Here is a 20,308-nt window from a genome sequence, read left to right as displayed (position 1 = left end):
GTGTAACAAACCTATCTCATACATTTATGTTATGGATTATGATAGATCAGAAAATCGAACTTTACAATTCGCAGCATGTAAAATGACACGTCTGACGTGCGGTGTGGAGCAAATGTGCATAAACTGCTAACAACGAGAGGAAACTGATGATGATATGCCCAATGGATGACAGTCACACCATGTGACAAATAATCCACTCGTATGCAGAGCTCACACATTGCATGCAAGGCGCGTCGATAAACGCGTGATGAGATTGCAATTTAATACAGACTTTTAGAATGTACGCCTATTCTGCGTAGTTATGTAAAAACAACATAAGCCTTTAAATTGTGTAGTTTTGGTTGAGAACACAGGAATGAATACACCGTTGAATAACTAATGTGAGACTTGTATGATTTTTACACTACTTCACTAGGTGAAGGGTACCGTACTAGGTCTTATAATTATTCCTACTACTCTACGTATCGCACACATACATATTTAAATTTAATTTTATAATTATTATTTATGAATCGAATGTATTTGTATGATAAAAATGATTTTATAAACGTGAAATAAATACGATCATTTTGTTTTTAGTAAAATTCTTTAATTAAAGGTCATTAGCACTTTGCCATGAAGTCAAAATTTCCCTTGTATTCTGAATGTAAATTATATCAATTAAATCGATTCATTTCTTCTTCGAAAATATATAATAAACATATATACGAAGATTGTTAGTATTTAGCGTTTAATCGATATATATATATATATATATATACATTACTGTAATATTTTATATTCACCTTTCGAGCAAATGTCTAGCATGGTAACATATACCAGAGGTTACCATAGGCCTACTATATGATCTATGGAATCATTGAGTTTGAAGATATAAGCAAAATAAATGCATGGATACCGTTTATGAACAGATAGCCCAATAAGAATGTTGTCTATAACTAAAGCACCACCATTACTGCCCTAAAATATTTATACTGTTTTTTATAATCTTGGAAAGATTTCGCTAATCTTTAAAGAGTAAAGTTTTTGTAACACTTACGAAACAAGCATGGGGATGATGATTATTTCTGATACCGCATATGTAACGATCAGAATACTTCTGATTCGGCAATGATTCAAGCCACAGTTTACATGATTGCATTCCTAATATATACATTGGAATCTTTTGGAGATTGCTGAAATTTCTTGTTCTCCAACGCTTCCCCAGCCAGATAACGTTGCGTTAACTATAAATTATTTGTATTAATTATAGATGAGGTTTCTTCTATTAATTCATAACAAGTAACGTCAAAGGCTTGAAATTCACCAAAAATTGCAAAAATATTGGACATTTTTAACGCTAAATTTAATGAACTAGAGATGGTAAGACATAAGTTTGAATAAATAAATCGTTGTGATTGGTGAATTTTTTATATCAAGGTATGCCTTAAAATAATGTTCTTATTGTTAGTTACCTTAATTGGTATTTTATAAAAGAATTAAAATTGATTTTGGTTTGTAAAAGAAAAAAAATACATTATTTTAAATTGTCTACAATTTATGTTATAAAGTAAAAATTAAAAAAACAAATAAGAGTATTATTTTTATCTTGAGGCAAAAAACAAAAATCGACTAGATTGTATAATTTTGTCAAGTTCAGCCTAACATATTCATTTCATCCAATATTAACATCTACGATTTTTAATATTCTAACAGTTTGGATTTAGCCAAAAGAACCAAGACTTAATTCTGATGCTGGAAGTCAAGAGATTAATTATAATTCTAAACGTAAACAAACTTCAAATTGATTAGCTGCAAACAACACATTTCTAACTTATTATGTTTGTTAAAATAATTTAATCTCAACGTATAAAACCTTAAAGTTAAGATTCGTTCGTATTTTGAACACCAATAAAATAATAATTTAAAAACGTGTTAAAATGGAAAAGCGCCTAATAAGAAGTTTCTATTATAAATAACAAGCTTTTATAATTTCAATATATAATGCGTTCTTACTTCTTTGCACAAGTGGAACAAATGCTTTTTCGTACACAAGGTCTTCTGGCAAGAGACCAAAGTTGATTATTGGTCTCTGCGAATCATTAATCGTAATGGGAGTTTTCAGCTGCAAATTGAATATACTATGGTTAATCTTAATAAATAATTAGTTTTTTATTAATTATAGTTTACCTTAATAATGCCAAGACCAAGCCAATCCGGAATTTTCAGATATATTTTGAAAAACAGCAGCTTGTACTTCATGAGTTTCGCCACCATGCGTAAAATCGTTCGTTCCGGTAATGACTTTCAACAACAATTTATTTCCTGCTATACGAACGCAGTTTGACGCAGTAAGCAAAATATTAAAATTAATAATAACACCATTACGATGAAATGTACCATTTTTCATTATCGCTGCCATATAAGGAAACTCGTTAGCGCATTTGCTATCTCGTTACCATTTTTCAGTGTTATAGACTTCGAGGCTGAAGGGCCTAAAAATAATCATTTGTATAAACATTTTGAAAATTCTTTTCTAACGCTATATAGATACAGTAACTACAATTAGACTCTTGGGATCTGTAACAAAAATATCCGACTTTCAAATAACATAAAACTTTGTACACATTTAATATATACATATAATTTTATTGTTTGTTCGAAGGATGAAAAAATAATTACTCTCTACCGACTGAGCTTACTTTTCTTCTACTAGTCATATAGCAAAATATTATTTTCATCCCGCATAACACATGAACAATTATACTTTCACTATACGTATTATGAAAAGAATGTTTAGTTAAATTATTTCCTCTGATATAATGTATATAACATTTATATTTTAAGATTATTTATATTTCAAAAAGAAGTCGTGTAGGTTAATTATTTTTTATTGCAATTCTTTTTTATTTCTATTTCCAATAACTTATTTGTAAAACATATTGCTTGCGGAAATTAATTTGGTTAGCCTTTAATATAATGATTATATAATGTTGTAAGTACTTTCTTACCAATCAAAGAGATGACCAAAGTGACTAAAATTATTGCTAAACTGCTCTTCATTTTTTGAGTTTACTAATAACTGTTAGGAACCTTAGAATGGCTATTTATACACCTTAAAGCTATCATATTAATTTATTGTTTGACTGTGCTCACGATTCGGTGGGATTTATAGGATTTCGATTATTAAACTGCTATTTCTAATGTTTTTTAACACCACATATATTAAATTCTAATAGCCAGTAACTCACGACGCTATAACAATAAAATCATGTTATATTCTATATAGAAATGATCACATCAATATGATGAATCCAAGAAACGTCTAGTATACTTGTGTTGATCACACGTCCCGTTTAGTATATATGAACATCCTATTTTTACGTAGTTTATGCAGTTGTCCCTAAATACAGATTTGGAACCAAGAAATATACCGTTTTTAAACATTTTCAAGACTAGAAAAAAGAAGAATAAAGTCGATTGTAATCGCGTTGTTGAGTATGCAGGAGACAACAATAAAAATAAAAAAAAAATAAATAGAAAATGAAATATCATTTTATGAGAAATACAAATAAATGGTCACGTTTAAATATATTCGTCATAATTTTACGAATTTTGCGTGTTAACTTAGCTTCAAGTACTCATAAAGAATAAGACTTTGAAGCTATAAAAGCAGAAAAATTCTTTTTCTCAAATTCCATAATAAATTACCCTCTTAATATAACCATTTGAGTCTCAAAGGGGTATTAAATAAACATTATTGAAAAATCCTGAACAGCTCGACCGTGCTTTCTCTGAAGGAGTACGAGAAATCCCAAGCAATGCGATAGCACTTTCTTTATTTTATGTCGATAGATCCCAAGCGGGGCGATAGCGCTTCTTCTACTTTATGCCGGTACATACTAGGATTTTTCGACACAGAATCTGAAGAGCGCGATCGCGCTGCTTGGGACTCAAACGGTTAAAACGCCTAGGTAACTGCAAGTAACACAAAAGTGCTTAAAATATTCAAATAATATGTATAGAATACAGAATGCTTTATAATTACTTTTAGAATATTTTAGGTACTTTTGTATTATCTATGGGAAAAGTTATATATGATGACAAATAATATATATAATCAATCACCCTCTCCACCCTCCCCTCTCTTTTATGAAGGTGTGGGGGATAGAAAACATTTAAAAAATTTTTTTACATATATATAACTTATTACTTTAATCAACATACCATTCTGATCGTTTTCGAAAATTGAGAAATGAAATTATCATCGTCAAACGAAACTGCAATATTGACGTAAATGAAACATTTATTGAAACATTAATTTTAATATTAATTGATAAGATAAAAGGTTATTTCGTTTAACGAATGCTATCAATATCATAGATCCTTAAAAGCAGCGCAGCAGTTTTCGTACCTAAAAGTTAAAATGATAGAGCGATTTATGAGCAATTCTATGATCAGATTCACATTCAGAATGAAAAATTACATAAGAGATCATTAGTTACGTTCAGGGCCACCCAACGCTTATTACTAAACGTTGAGTAATTTGACTGAAACTGATTAGTAATCTAAAACATAATAATTTACTTAGTGCTTACTAAGCATTGAATTATCCGAACGCAACTATTATATTATCGACAATTTAAAAAATTATTCTAGTTATGTTTTGTAGAAATTATATGTGCTCTGAGACACTCAGAGATTTCTAGAGTAAAAGCATTTTTGCTTTCAGTCGAATCGCTAGATGTCGCCAAAACAGAATATATTGAAATTTCAGAATGATAAGGGTGGTGAGGTGAATGGTGAGTAAGATAAATACTTAGGAGTGATGAGGACGAGGAGTGGTGAGGAGAGTGCCGAGTGGCAGCAAAGAAAGATATAAGACAGTTGCGGTGACGGCGCCGATGTGAGAGGTTGCCGTAAATATCGTCATAAGCAATTGCCTCTGTTGGATTTCGAAACAAGACCGAAATCTCTAATTAGAGGACTGAACTAGCCTAATGATTCATTTTAAGTATTGTTATTGAATAATTAAACACGTACGTACTTTCCTTTTATTTTTATGTAATAAGGTTTTAAAATTTCATTGTGTCACAAGATCAGTTAAGAACTGTCTTTTAGGTTATATTTATATAAAGTGATAGGTTAACCTATATCAAACCGATAAATTCGTTAGATGGAATGATTTTAGGAATAAGATTCCTAATCAGTTTTATTTCCTAGCTCTTAACAAAAAGTTTTGAAGGATAAAAACTTCTTTGTATTAAAGTTTCCCATTAGACAGAGGATTGACTTTAATAATGCATAACCAAAAGGAGAAGGTCATCAGCTGGTTTTAACCTTTAATCCAAACACTTTTAATTCTAAATAACTATAATTTATAGCTACAAAAGAAATTAATTATATAAAGATGTCATCCTTAAAATCATTCTCTATGAATTTATTGGTTTTACATAAGCTAATCATGCATCTTATCATCTGTAGCAATTAATGCTCTTAAAATAACGATAAATGCTTGTCTAGTTTGTTGTATTAGAACTAAAGCACAGACAAGACAAACATTTTTTACATGTATCAAGAGATGTAAACCTGAGAAATATCAACAAATAACTATTATTTAATTTTCATTCCATAATATATATTCATATGTCATTGGCTACATTTACAACTAAGTTCTAATCATAACCTTGCGTCAATTTTGACACATACAACAATGTCTGCATCTTGACTGACTTGGTCATTATAATGAAGAAAACATAATTTACTTGACTAGCTTTAACATACTGCACCAGTTTAAATATGGAGCAATAGGAAACAAATGACTTAAGGAATAGTCAAAAATACTAAATATAATTTATTCATAATAGATTTGTATTTAAGGAAGTCGTTTCTCTATAGAATAGGGTAGAAATAAAAATCATGTTCTACAATCGTACAGAATCAATAAAAGATGAGTATATCAATGTTTGTATAATATACAATGTCTTTTTTTATGCAAAAGCAGAATAATAGTCAATGTATATTAGATAAGTTGTAAAATTTTCAATATATTAGATAGCTTTATCTATTTTATGTAATTGATGTGTAGTATTTGTAAGTGTAGTCAGCTAAACAAAAAATATTTCATTTCTGAATTAATAAATATACTTCAATTTTTAAGTAAAAATCTTGAAAAAATAAGATTACTATGATGGTAACTAAGATCAGATATATAAGGTTCTAATAGCTTAGAAATGTTGAAGAGTGAATTACCATTGATAAAAATATTGCTTTGCACAATTTTTATACAAATCTATATTAATCTAAGAGGAAGTTAAAATACATATTTTCACTAAGAGTATTAATTAATTCATTTATTTAAAATAATTAGTGCAATATTATATATACAATTATTTGAAGCCTTTAGCAAAAATTGCAGATAGCTGATTTAGTAATATTTATAAATGCTACGATAACATTTCATTACTGCTAGTATTTTGATTGAGTGATAGATAGTGATCCATTAAATAGTAAAAAGACTATTGATTTGGTCAAATGTTAGGTATTTAGAAATTTATTATATTAAGATTGAAAATTTTATATTACTTATTATTAATATATTATAAACAAATTTGTCATTGAAAAGTTTCATATGATATAATAAAAAATGACAGATTGCAATATTTTTTTACTGTTAATCTATAGGTACCCTTTATATCTGCTCTAAATTGTTATATAGGATTTCTTAAGAACTAATTAAACTTGAATACCTATATATTCCAAAGACTGAGAGCAAATCTTGTACAATGAAAATTATATATGACACAAATAGTGGAAACTGGGGTATAATATGAAAATATAGATTTTTCAGACTCCCCCCCCCTGCCAGTATTTCAAGATCATAATGAATTCTTTACAATAGAATCATTTTTTATAATAAATCTCTATTCTTTTAGCTGGTTTTGTGGGCTCTACAAAACTTTGTAGTATATATAAAAATTTCATGGATAGAGACAATTCAGCTTGCATAATATATTGTTGCAATTTAAAGAATATTATAAAGGTTCGCGTTAAATGATATAGTGGTATGGTGTTTTCAAATATCTCTAGCAAAAAACTAAATTTGAGTATACAATGAAAATTATAGGTTTCCATTTAAAAAGCTGAAATAAATTTTTCTTATAATTTTTAAAATTTAAGCTAATAGCATCATTTTACGCTTTCCTTACCTTCCATCCTACCTTATATTAAACAGCTTTTGATTACAATTGACTCTTATGTTGTATACAGAACCTAAAAGTACTCAGTCCTTACCTTAAATGAATTTTAAACATTGGTTAATGAAAATCCTTATTTCTACTTGAAAATTATATGTTCAATTAAAATTCAATTTTTTATTATTTTATTACATTATTTATCCTTCTATATTATTAATTCTAGAAAATATTAATTATTCTTGTTGCCAAGTTAATACGATTTAAAACAATAAATATGGGAACCGCTTATAACCGTAAAGTGCGTTCTCTTGATTTTAAAAATCCCATTCCATGTTCGCGACCTCAGTTTTTTCAAATACTTTGTTATAGACTTTATAAATCCGTTTAAAAAAAATTAATGATTCCATTTAAAAGCCATAGTTTTTACTAAAAAAAGGTTTCTTATGCTTTTCAAAATAACGAGTACATTTGAAGTATTATTAAATTGAAAATGTTTGAAGTTTTTTGGACCCCAAAATTATTATTATCTATATGTCACATGTATACATCATAAGGGTTAAGGTTGCAGAATATAATTGCTTTTTTTTCATTTAAAAATAATTATATAATAACCAAGAACAATTTTTTTTTTTAGAATAAAGTAGAAATCACAGAGGTTCCATTAAAATCAATTCAGGACATCTCTATACTATTCGATTAAGCTGGTTCTTATTATTGTTGATTTTATGCTTTTTTGAAGTATATAATAAGACAACTTACTAAAAATCGTTAACAATAAAAACAAACAAATAGACTTCAAAAGAGATTGATATCTTTTTATCTTCAACACCCAAGAAGTGTTTCAAATGATTGATACATCCTCCCACGTGGTTGCAAGAAACAATGAAGGAAATACTGTAAGAAGAAAATATATAACTTTATGAATTTTTTAAATAAATTTTGTTTTTCTTAAAGTAGAATATGATTTTGTATATTCATTATTGTTAATCAATCAATAAAGATAACTTATGGCATTAAACCATCATTTTCTAATTTTCTAATTGACTAATATTGTATATTTTGTCAAATATATTACTATTGTTCTCAAAAGCACTTCATTTTATATTCATTAATCTTTTAAAAACTAAGAAATTGAATATTAAATGATTTTCATTAAATCGGATAAAACGTGTCTCAAAAGTAAAGTCACAATTATTTTACAGTTTTCTAGAGATTAATAATTAGTTTAAAATTGATATAACTATGTTGCAAATAAAGCTATTTATAAAAATAAATATATCTTCAAGATTAAAATAAAAAATATTTAAAGATTATGTTAGTAAATTAACAACAGAAATATTATACACCTAATTATAAGTAAACAAAAAGTATTTATTTTCAAATTTCAACGTAGTTTTCTTAAAACTATGAATTTTAGTATAAAAAATGTAATAAAAGCTATTAATACAGATTTTATAAATACGAAAAGCACTTAAAACAAAATTTAATAATTGTAATTATTTTAAACTATGAAGGTAACTTTAACCTTTTTAAATGGAAACGTATGTTTTTTATTGCACATTATAACTATTCTCAAGTTATTTTTAAACCATAATATAGCATAAAATTTAAGTATGGTCGAGACTGTATTTATCGGTACGAGTTCAATGGTACATTAATGATATTTATGAAAGCTCTGGAGATAAACTATGGAATAAGCAATATATATTGGTTTCTATTTAAAAATTGCTGTAGCCTTCATAGCTTTTGAAATCATGATTATTGAATGTTTTTATAAAAGCTTAAAAGTTCACTAAGAATCACTTAAATATCACTAATAAATTTAGCTGAGAACATGACTTAGTTACGATTTATTTCAGTAGACATTTTTAATAAGAATCCCTGTATCTTATTACATTGTTAAATTTTTTAATTTATTATAGGAACAACGGAAGGAGCATTGCAGTAATATTAAAATTTCAAATACCGAAAAGGTATGGACAAGTCTGGTAGCAGGTGCAGCAGCAGGTGGATTAGCAAAAACTACAATAGCTCCTCTAGACCGCACAAAAATTAATTTCCAAATTTCAAAAAAACCTTATTCTGCAAAAGCTGCTATGAAATTTATTGTAAATAGTTATCATAAAGAAGGACTGATGAGTCTGTGGCGTGGAAATAGTGCAACAATGGTCAGAATAGTACCATATGCAGCTATCCAATTTACCGCACACGAACAATGGAAAAGAGTGCTGAAAGTAAATGGAACAGAAACGTGAGTTAACCTTTTACATTATTCATTGATTGTTCTTTTGTTGATATTCTGTTAAACACGTTTCCAATTTCTTTTCAATACAATGATAAACAGGATGTAACAGTATCACCGATTTCCTTGAAAATTCTCATGTTTTACTGTATCACATTTCTTATTTTTATAATGATTTAGTCAAGTAATTGTAACATAAATTTTAATGGGAGTAGAAAGGTTCTGACACAATAATCTTCAGAATAGAAGTGCTCTCCTTTAAGGAGATCGCACGTATAATTGTTACATTCTGCATATAGTCTACGGGATATATTTGTAAAATAAGTGAACTTTTTCAGTCATTCATAAAAAGAAAATATTTAGTTGAACAAACTTAGCATCTTGCTCTACTTTTTATTTAATTTCTAGACTTAACAGTATAACAAAACCTTAGAATTTTATAACGATACTCCAATATATTTGAGGAAATTAATGCTTTTCAAATAAAAAAATACAATACAAGGATTTACAAGAGTGATGTAAGTGAATACGGAGTAGATTCACGCAATTGACTGACTTTATCAATTTAGTTTTCCGTCCTCGTTTCCTCCATATTCGATTTCCGATTAAGCTGATAACGACTTTAGAAAAACTTGAAATTCATTAGCCAAGGGGAGCACGTCTCTTATCTACTTACATCATATTTACATTGCATCTGAGCTCCGAGTATTAATCCTAACACACACACACACAACTTGAAAATTGTTAATGTCCAGGAAGGAGAGTCGTGTTATACACTTTCTTTCTCTTTCTTCTTGACGCTCATTTGATTTTGATTATATACTGTGTACTAAATTAGTGCAAACTATTACTAACTTTTCTATTATTATATATACAAAGTTATTTAAATTAGCAAAGTAATAGAACATTTTACGGTAATCAAGTTGATGAAAACAAAAAGTTAAATGTAGCTATTTTAAATAAGTAAAGAAAATATAATTCTTTAATAAAACATCATGTTTATATTTTACCATAATGTTAGCTAATCGACAACGAAACAAAAAAGGTCATACGCAATATTGATCTAAATTTAAAAACAACCGATTTATCAGCTGAGATTAACTTATAATGACGCATCGGATATAATTTTTATATTATGTAGACATACACATCAAGCTTTTAGAAGATAAACGTACCGATAAATCACTTCTTTTCAATTTAAGGTCAATGTTGCATGTGACCCTTTTGGTTCTGCTGACGTTTTTCGAGCGTTATGGTGAAAAATGATAAACAGGGATTTTCATTGAAAAAAATTTCATTTTCCCCATTTATTCAGGAGTACTGTATTTTAATTGATTTTTATTTTTCTCGTCTTACTTAACACAGTAAATTCTAAACTAATAATAATAAAGTTGTTAGTAGTGATTCTTAATTGAATATTTTCTTTAAAAATTACTATTTGTTTTACTGTTAAATTTAACTTGAATTTCTTCAGTTAAACTAATTTTCCAATAGAACAGTCACTTAAGTCCTGAACAGGACTAGTCCTATGTGATTGCTTTGAAAAATAATTTTCTGAAAGAAATCTTACCTAGAAAAATGCCCAGTAGTGATGCTCCTTACTCTACTCAAATACAATATTAATGTCAAATCGTCATACCTCAGTTTTACCATAATATCTAGCTTACCTATTACAATATGTAAGTCTAGGTCCTCTTATCCCATTGATACATAGTAAAGCATTCATTGCTTTAGTTAACAACTCATCTATATACACACGATCATGAATTCGAATCATCACGTTTTAATAATAGTCTATCATCTTAAAACAGTGTCACTTTTCGCTTCAAAAATGGTCATGTACACTCATAATTTGGCTTCTTTGGTGAACTCCACTATATTTATGGTTAACTTAACTTTGGTTAACATTTAGTCTACATAAAAATTTATTTCCTAAAATTCCTTCCTTTAAATAAATTTTTCAGAAACCCTAATTCAATTTAACGCTCTATATAATAAATTGTATTTATTACGTGTTATTTATAATTTTAACATATACATAGTAAATATTATATTATTTGTAGAACAAGCACGACGATGAGGTTTCTCGCTGGTTCTTTAGCTGGTGTAACTTCGCAAAGTATGACTTATCCGTTAGATCTTGTGAGAGCAAGGATGGCTGTGACAGAAAAATCTGAATATAGAACTTTACGACAAGTATTTACACGAATTTATAGACAAGAAGGTTTAATGGCATTCTATCGCGGGTTTCTGGCAACAATTCTGGGTGTCATTCCATATGCTGGCTGCAGTTTTTTCACCTATGGCACTTTAAAAAATATATCGGCTGGTGAGTAAACTCTCAAATATTGTTTGTATATAGTACCGATTTAACATAAGCTTCAAAGGGAAAAAAATCCAAAGCTTATAAGTTTTATTTGCATATTTATTAATTCACACACATATATGCTATACCAGAGCCTCAGGAAAAATCCATCATCATAGAATGGTCTAGCAATTGATAAAATAATCAAGATTGCATAATTGTTGTGCCCAGATCTACAGAAATATATTTAGCAGGTTAATAATGGTAGCATTTAGCAGAGAAAATTTTGAGGGAGCGGTGTATGTTATTGGCTATTACTCTTAGATCCTATAATTTTATCCAATAGAAGTAGAAGTTTAAAAAGAAATCTGGTAACGTTACTGAGCTGCTACCTCTGCTGAATGCTACCAATATTTTACATTGATTTTATTTTGTACAATATAACTTAACTATAGACGACATAGTGTATCACGGTACCAATTGTCATAAACTGATAGTAAACCTACATTACGTACTGCAGGCGCGGCAAAATTAATTCAATCTTGCAAAGATTAATGAAGCAATGGTAAGAAATACGAAGATTAAAAATTTATTTTTTGTTAGTACGAGTGATAGTTTCATTTACTTTTATTAAAAAAATATATTGCGTTAATAACGGATGTCACAGTCGATACATTTCCAGAATACCCCCCTGAGATCTTGTATTGCATTGACCAGTATACCTTGGGGAGTACCTAGATGTTTGTAAAACAGAAAGAAAAAAACCGTAAAGGCCTAAAACAGGTGAGCGAACTAGCCGTCGTTATAGTCTCGTAGCAATACCAAATGTCATAGGATAAAATTCAATTAAATTGTGATTGCCATTTTATTATGAATTGATTTAATAGCTCCAAAGGCTTGATTATAAACTTTTTATGATGATTGACTCCTGATAAAACGATAAGGCAGATATTGAGGGATAGTCCACTTTGGCAGTAGCTGCTTTATGTGGATAGCAAAAGATTTGGAAAGATAGGATTGGGTGTAGGAAAGAATAAAAATTGTATCGAAGGGAAGTTCTATAATTGTAAGAGACATGATATATGGTAAGATTGAACCGAAGTTAAATGTTAGGAAAAAGAAAATTATGATTTAAAATAAGTTAAATATTGTAAAATAAACGATTTTTTTCTAGTTAGTTTAAAGAATATTACCCCCAAAAAATTACGCGATTAAAAGGCTACTCTGGATAAGCAAAACGTCACTAAATGACTACACTCAAGCTTTTAATCATATTTAACACTATAAAGCAAGCATTATGATAAATTTTTATTTAAAAGATTTTAAAATATGTGCTTTGAAGGATGATATTACCTATAGAATGCTATAATATTCTCGCACCCCTTCAAGGTTGGTACTTTTAAAAATATTATAAGCAAATCGTTCCTCCACCAATTTACAGCCAAATAAGGAGTATTTCACTTACCAAGGTTTCTAATTTGCTAAGTACGTAAAGTGAAATGACGCGTTGTATATCATGTTTTACAAGTGTGACGCAGACAACGCAAGGATCCTTACAATTCTTTTAAACTATTTTATAGACGGTGAATAATTTTCATTTTTTAAAAAAATACCTCACGTATCTTTATTACATATTTAGAGGGTATTCACCTATTCTTTCTTTCTTCTTACTAATACATACCGTAGAATTAAAAAAATAATAGATAATCTAATGCAATACCTTAACAGAGATATATGTAATTGAAAATCCTATGTTTGACTAAGCTATGTATTGTAAGACAATAAATCCTAGTACTGTGTTGTTATTGAGAGTTAGAATAGGATTTGATAACTAACTTCTTTGGTAAATTAAAACAGCTTAATTTGAGAAAGAAATGAATATGGTATCAATGAGAAGGTTCGTTCATCATAACTGCAGAAAAACATATGAATTCAATTGTCTTTGTTGAACTACGAAGGTCAAAAAATGAAAGAATAAATTTTACGTGAAATAGATTTTTAAGACTTTCGGAGCGATGAGACACTATTCCTTAATTATACATTCCCAGTTCTGTATCATTTGTCCTCAGTCCTATTTGCCCCCTCCCACTTCTTATAATCTCACTATACTGTTTCTTACTAACTCTCTCCACTACTACATTAATTATTTTCATATTAATTGTGAAGACACTTATAAATAAAAATGTACTTAGGAAATTCATTCATTAAAAGAAAAGTGAGAAAGTACAAAAAAGTGTTGGAAGATAAAATGGTTATAGTTGTAATGAGTGAGATTCCTGTATATGTTGAAATAAAATTTTCGATCATTTTTCACATTTCAAGTAATACCAAATTAATGTAAATATTGGGCGAGTACCTATTTTCTTTCTTTTTTTTTACTGTGACAGCACTGCGATATCTATACGTCATCCATTGAACGTAACGTTAAATGCATCATTTCACGTAAAAGAGTTAGCAAATGAAAAACCTTAATATCCCAGAAATTACGCTTTGCATTGTAAAATGATAGAAGAATTGTATTTCCAAAATAATTTCAGGAGTGCCTTCCCTTTAAGGGCTCGTACGAATATTGTAACACTCTATGTTATGAAACTCTCGGTAATGAAAATAATCCTTTAAATTTAAATTTTATTATTAATTATATGCATATATTAATAAACAGTATACACCGAAAATAGTCCTGGGCTTGCTGCAATCTCATCATTGGTTTGTGGCGCTTTAGCGGGCGCAGTAGGACAAACAAGTAGCTACCCTATGGATATTGTGCGAAGGAGGATACAAACTTCAGCCATCAAAGGGCAACATTACCATACAATTTATTCTTCTGCTACTAAAATTTATGCGTAAGACTTTTGCTTTTAATCAAATTAATCTATTTTAGCTTCGAGTAAATATGAACTTTTAAAATATTAAAATACTTGTTATTTTTTATTTGGTTATTTGTAAAAAGCTTCTAAAAAATCCTTGGTTACATCAATTTAAACTAAAAGAAGCTGACTTATTTTGAAACACGGTTTTTTTTAGGAACTATTAAAAAATTAATTCTTAATTACGATGCTCTGACTTGATACCGGATATGTTTGAAAGCAGTAAGCAGTAGTTTAGTGACGAAGTTCGTACACGTATACAGTTACACATTTTCACGTTATTACTGTTCTGTTATTTGCACGGTTCTTATAATGATCAAATATCAGCAACAGAATACAAATTCTTCCAATACTTGTCCAAGGGGGTGTACCCTAGCTTAATTTGTTTTAATTAAGTGATTTCCCTCCATACGTGATTCATTCCTTAATTAGTATCGATTACTGTTAGTCAAAAACAATTTCCTTTTTTATTTTATTCTGGCATACATAATTCAATTAGCTAGAAGAGTTTCTGCTTTATATTAGTAGTAATAATAAGACGAACCGAATTAGAAAATGCATAGGTAATAATTAAAATTAGAAAATCAATATTTTCAAATGATGTTCTAAACATTTTTTTTAAATTTTATTAATTATTTATGTAGTAACGTGAAAATCTATGAAACAGGTAATATATATTTTTCTAGAGAAGAAGGAGCTATGGCTTTTTTCAAAGGGCTAAGCATGAACTGGGTAAAAGGCCCAGTAGCAGCTGGAATCAGTTATGCGACTTATGATGTAGTATGTAATGGATTACGAAAAATAATCAATTAACTTATTATTTGTTATATGCACAAATCTCGTGCAATTGCCAAATAATACAATATACTCAGGTCTGTATAAATGTTCTTTTATATTTGTCTTTTTGATATTTTGCATGCTGAATTTGAAGACTTCAACAAAATGAATCATTTACACAATTTTTTGATGAAAAATCTGACATTACAAATGTTTAGAAAATTATACTATAATACAGGGTGTTACAATATTCGCTTACTTTATAAAAAGGATGATCCCTTTAAACTTGTTTTATAAGTCATTCCACTAACATTTGCAATAACATGCCAATTTTTTTACCCCTGAACATTTATAATCCACCATCAAAATCATTATCAGATTAAACCTTTTGTAGAATTTTAGAAACAATGCAAATTGAACTGTATTTTATAATAATTATTATTTAGTCCACACACACACATGAACGCGGATGTCATATATTTTTATTACTTATTATTAAGTTAAGTCTGTTTTGACATTAATAAAAAGTTAGTAAATTGTCGATTAAAGGTGCTTAGAAACGACCACGCTGTGTTAACAAGAACACTCAGGAGGACTGTCAATACAATCTTTTAAGTCCGATCAGCCAGTGGTTACGGAACTATAAATTTGTAAAAATTGGCGTTTTTGGAACAGTTTCGTTGGCTATGGCATAGCCGCCTCAACGGTGTAACGACGTCACGCAAGTACTTTATCACAGCCCTCAACTGCTGGCAACATCAATGGGCCTTACTTCGTTTATTACTATCAGTCTGCTGCCAGTACTGAAACCCTATTTTTATGTACATATTTTTGAATCTCAGTACTTGTAGCAGCTTAGGGTTAACAAACGAATAAAGCCGGAAAAAGAAAAGTTCACTTTAAATTGTATAAAATAAATTATGAAAGATGAATTAAGAAGGGAATACATGTAGATCGAAAAAGGCGATTTTTTCCACAATTGTAAATAGTGATATAAGATGTTAATATTACGCTTTCAAAATTTTACATAAAATTTGAAGCCCTTTTTAAGTTACAATCTATAGTAACTAACAGTGTACTCGATTAATGCGATACTCAAACTTTAAACGCATTTTTCTCAAAAATATATTGTCACAAATGACGGAAGGGATATTTAAAAAACTATTAAATGGATTTGGTTGAAGTTTTGAGTATATATTCATAATTATATTACCTTGTAGAAAAACCTTTGTCTTTTCAGAAATACTTTAAAATATGTTTTATTTTAACAAAACATATAGCCAAAATTTCGTACAAAATGTTTTTTTAAAGTTCCATATTTGACTATAAGGCTTTTTTAATTTTTATTGCTTCGCACATAACGTATGAATGTTAATAACAATAAATATTTTTTTATGGTTTTAGATGAATATTGCTGAAACTACCCTTATAAAAGAAAACGATAGAGAACTATAAGAAACGATCCAATTTTTATCGCTTTCTATTAATTTAATTGTTGGGTATATAGAGCTTACACTAGTCAGTCAAACAAGCTTCACATTAACTTTCAATAAGAAAAAGTGCAATTAATATATTATAATAAAATAACTAAATTCTAATAGCCTAAAATATGTAAAAATATTACTTAAAGTTTGAAAAAGAATTGAGAAGCTTTAGTGCTAAAAATAAAAATGGGTTTCTTTTATTCTTGCTACATGTATTTCCCCCCTTAAACATATGTAAGCCGTACGCAAAACTTATTAGAAACTTACAATTACTAATTTGTTAATGATAACTTACCTAATATGTGTGTGTAACATCGCTGCACTTGCTAATTGTTTTTGCTCGTCGTGAAAGAACTCAGAATTATACAATTTTTCATAGGAGAATGATATGATAGACCCTTTAAACGAATACGTTCATTCTAAAAAATATGTTTATTCTTAATGCTTTAGATATTCTAATATGAACGCATTCATTTGTTTGTATCAATGAACAGAAATGAAACAGGTGTTAACTGAACTTAAGAAAATCGGTTTTCAGCAAATTTATTCATAGCTTTGAAAAGGTCTTTTTTATGTTTTCCTATTCAACAGTTATCATGGTTACAGCTAACGTTAAAACAGCGCGTTTAAGCTTACATGCATTCAAACCTGGATATTCCATTATTATCGTAATCGAAAGTTCTTGGTAGATAGTACCTTATTATAATATTTTGAGAAATGTCCAACATAAGCTATACAAAAATGAAATAAGAAATGGACAGTTTCATCTAAAATATTCAAAGTTTCCTTCGCGTGACTTAAGTAAATTCTCAAAGTCACATACTTAAGTGACACTTTTATAAAAGTGTATTATTTTTATTGTCCCAAGCAAATATCTCAAAGATACTAAAAATTATAAAAGAATATTTAAAATGTAAATCGTTTGACCCTCAATGGAAGGAAAACATAAGGTGATGTCAATGACTTGGCATTGAATATGAATTGTTTGAAAGATATGTGAAAATCACCTTTAATTTCCTGAATGGAATGTCCTACTTTTTATGATATTTTCTTATATTTTAACCTATAGATTTCATGCTCGACAAATGTTTCCATATTTTGTCACAGATTAGAACATTTTATAAAAAAAAACTTGTTATTTTTTTAACATTTATTGAAGTTGTTTGTAAAAATAGATTCCAAAGTAGAGGGTCTTTATTATTTTATTAACACTTATCTATGGTGAGAAGGGTGAAAAGTAATGTTTTGTGCAAATATTAAATGCTTATACATAAAATAATATACAAACAAAAAGATAGACTGCTTCGATTTAGGCGAAAAGGTAATCTTTCAGAAGAAATGAATTTCCAGCATTTCTTAAAACAGTTATTAATTAATATATACTGAAAATTATTAGTTTCAAAACAGGGAGAAAAGTATAATTTCTATTAAAATTTACTATGCTACAATGCAACACGAAAAAGAAACGATTCAGTTTCCTAGATTGTAAAGTTATTACCCAATAAAAGGTGCTAAGAAGCCGATTGCACTGTATTTAGAAATATGAGTATAACCTCCTGAAGGTTGCTCGATGACAACCCATCAATACTCCAATTTTGAAAGCTGTATAATTCGGTAAAGACTGCATATATTTTTATAGGACTTGAAGGGATATTACCGGACAACCCTCAGGAGTGCCCTCCTTTTATATGGTGTGGTCGTTTTTTAACACTGTGTGTGTGATATGGGTTATGACCATTTGTAATCGCAACAGTCATCTCTGCTGAATGACTTTAATAGTCATTAGTAGAATGGATTTTACAATGGAATGTATGTAATCCAAATTGTTAAAGACGGAAATAAATAAACTGTTCATATATTAGAAAAATATTGTACATTGAAATAGATATATTTATATTATTGTATTAAACATGAAATATAGTAAAATTAACAATTACTAATGTACAATTGCTTTTTCTACCTTATACAATGAAAGTATTATACCGAGTGTTAAACTTGAAAATTATCGAGGAAAACTTACTTCTATTTTCATTGAAACCCTATTTTTGATGACATCAATAATTAGTACTAACATAAATCTGATCATTTTTCTTATAAAAATGTCTCTTCTATGAATTAAAGCTTTAATGATATAACAAATCGAACGCATCGCGCTATTTTGTTTAAAGGTATAATCATTGCGCTAGTTATCTTTTATACCATTTAGACGTGTCTAAAATTTGAAATTAAATCCTGTTTTGTAATTGAACAGTTAAGGCTATAATGTTGAAAAATAATTATATGAAACAAAATATTTCCTTTTCATACTTGCATCAGATGTCACTTTAATACTTAAAACAGTTATGAAAAATTCCTGAGTAAATTGCATGAATATGTGATAAAAAATAGGAGTTCCTTTTAACAAACACAAAGTGACCTCCGCGTGACCTTCAAATGACCTTCTAAGGTCAGGCTAAGATTATTGTTTTAAGTTCTCCTCGAAATTAATAAAAACTTTCGCCTGAAGAATTTTTCACAAAACGTGTATAATTATCAATAATTGTATCAAGTCATCAATTAAAATGGTACACCCTATGTGTTTTGCCATTATTAAGCCCTACACTCTACAGGGATTGAAAATAAGTTCAGCTTTAAACTCTTTACCCTTTACAGAGCTTTTCATTCAATTCTCTCTCCACCTATTACGTTTAATAATTCTTGTCCACAGTGCAACTCCATTGAATTCTTTTTGATTTGATGAAATTTATGACACGAAATTTAACTACCTTAAAAACGGTTGTCAACTACTTGATTCTATTCTATATTTTACCCTTAATTTCATTTTTAAATTTGGACATATAAATTGACGATGAAGGAGCCGTCTCATACCTTTCCCTCCCTAATCTCTACCAGTCTCTACTATTTCATCCAGATAGCCGATGCCCGATACACGCAACTCTTTCAAGCTATTTACTTTACACTACGGAGAGAAAAGGGAATTATAAAAATTTAAAAACAACAGCAGACCAAACGGGACATTGACAAATATGAAGATGATGATGTTTTGGACGTAATAAAAGTACTATCCAAAAATCATATTATTCATGTTGGAAGCGTCGGGATGTCGAAAAATGGAATGCAAAATAATGTAAATGTGGCGCATATATGCAATTATATATAAAGTGTAAAGGGAAGTAATCGGATGTAATTTTCAGCCTATAAAGAGGAAAAAGCATCAGATAAGTATCAGGAGCAATAATCAGAAAAAAGATTAATTTAACAAAGCAAAATATTCTTTAAAATTTCTTCTAATTTACTTTTCCCGATACTTATCTGATGCTATTTCCTCTTTATAGGCTGAAAATTACATCCGATTTCTTCCCTTTTACACTTTATATATAATTGTATACGCCACATTTACATTATTTTGCATTACATCTTTCGACATCCCGACGCTTCCAACATGAATAATATGGTTT

The 20,308-nt window shown here is 28.7% G+C and overlaps 1 protein-coding gene across 1 annotated transcript; it reads left to right on the top strand.

Moving 5' to 3' along the window:
* The first annotated feature begins 4,829 nt into the window (after positions 1–4,829).
* On the top strand, positions 4,830–18,786 carry DPCoAC (dephosphocoenzyme A carrier). Its single transcript, XM_066725816.1, has 7 exons — positions 4,830–5,018; positions 7,810–8,071; positions 9,098–9,426; positions 11,481–11,746; positions 14,385–14,565; positions 15,276–15,461; positions 15,916–18,786. The coding sequence occupies exons 2-6, from the start codon at positions 8,021–8,023 to the stop codon at positions 15,400–15,402; spliced, it is 954 nt and encodes a 317-aa protein (XP_066581913.1). The 5' UTR covers positions 4,830–5,018; positions 7,810–8,020; the 3' UTR covers positions 15,403–15,461; positions 15,916–18,786.
* Positions 18,787–20,308: the final 1,522 nt, after the last annotated feature.

Source organism: Prorops nasuta, unplaced genomic scaffold, assembly GCF_024137725.1.
Source record: "Prorops nasuta isolate Cenicafe-Biocafe unplaced genomic scaffold, Cenicafe_Pnas_1.2 PNAS00004, whole genome shotgun sequence".
Lineage (NCBI taxonomy): Eukaryota > Metazoa > Arthropoda > Insecta > Hymenoptera > Bethylidae > Prorops > Prorops nasuta.
The sequence above is the reverse complement of the archived record's forward strand: the minus strand, read 5'-3'. Positions and strand labels throughout refer to the sequence as shown.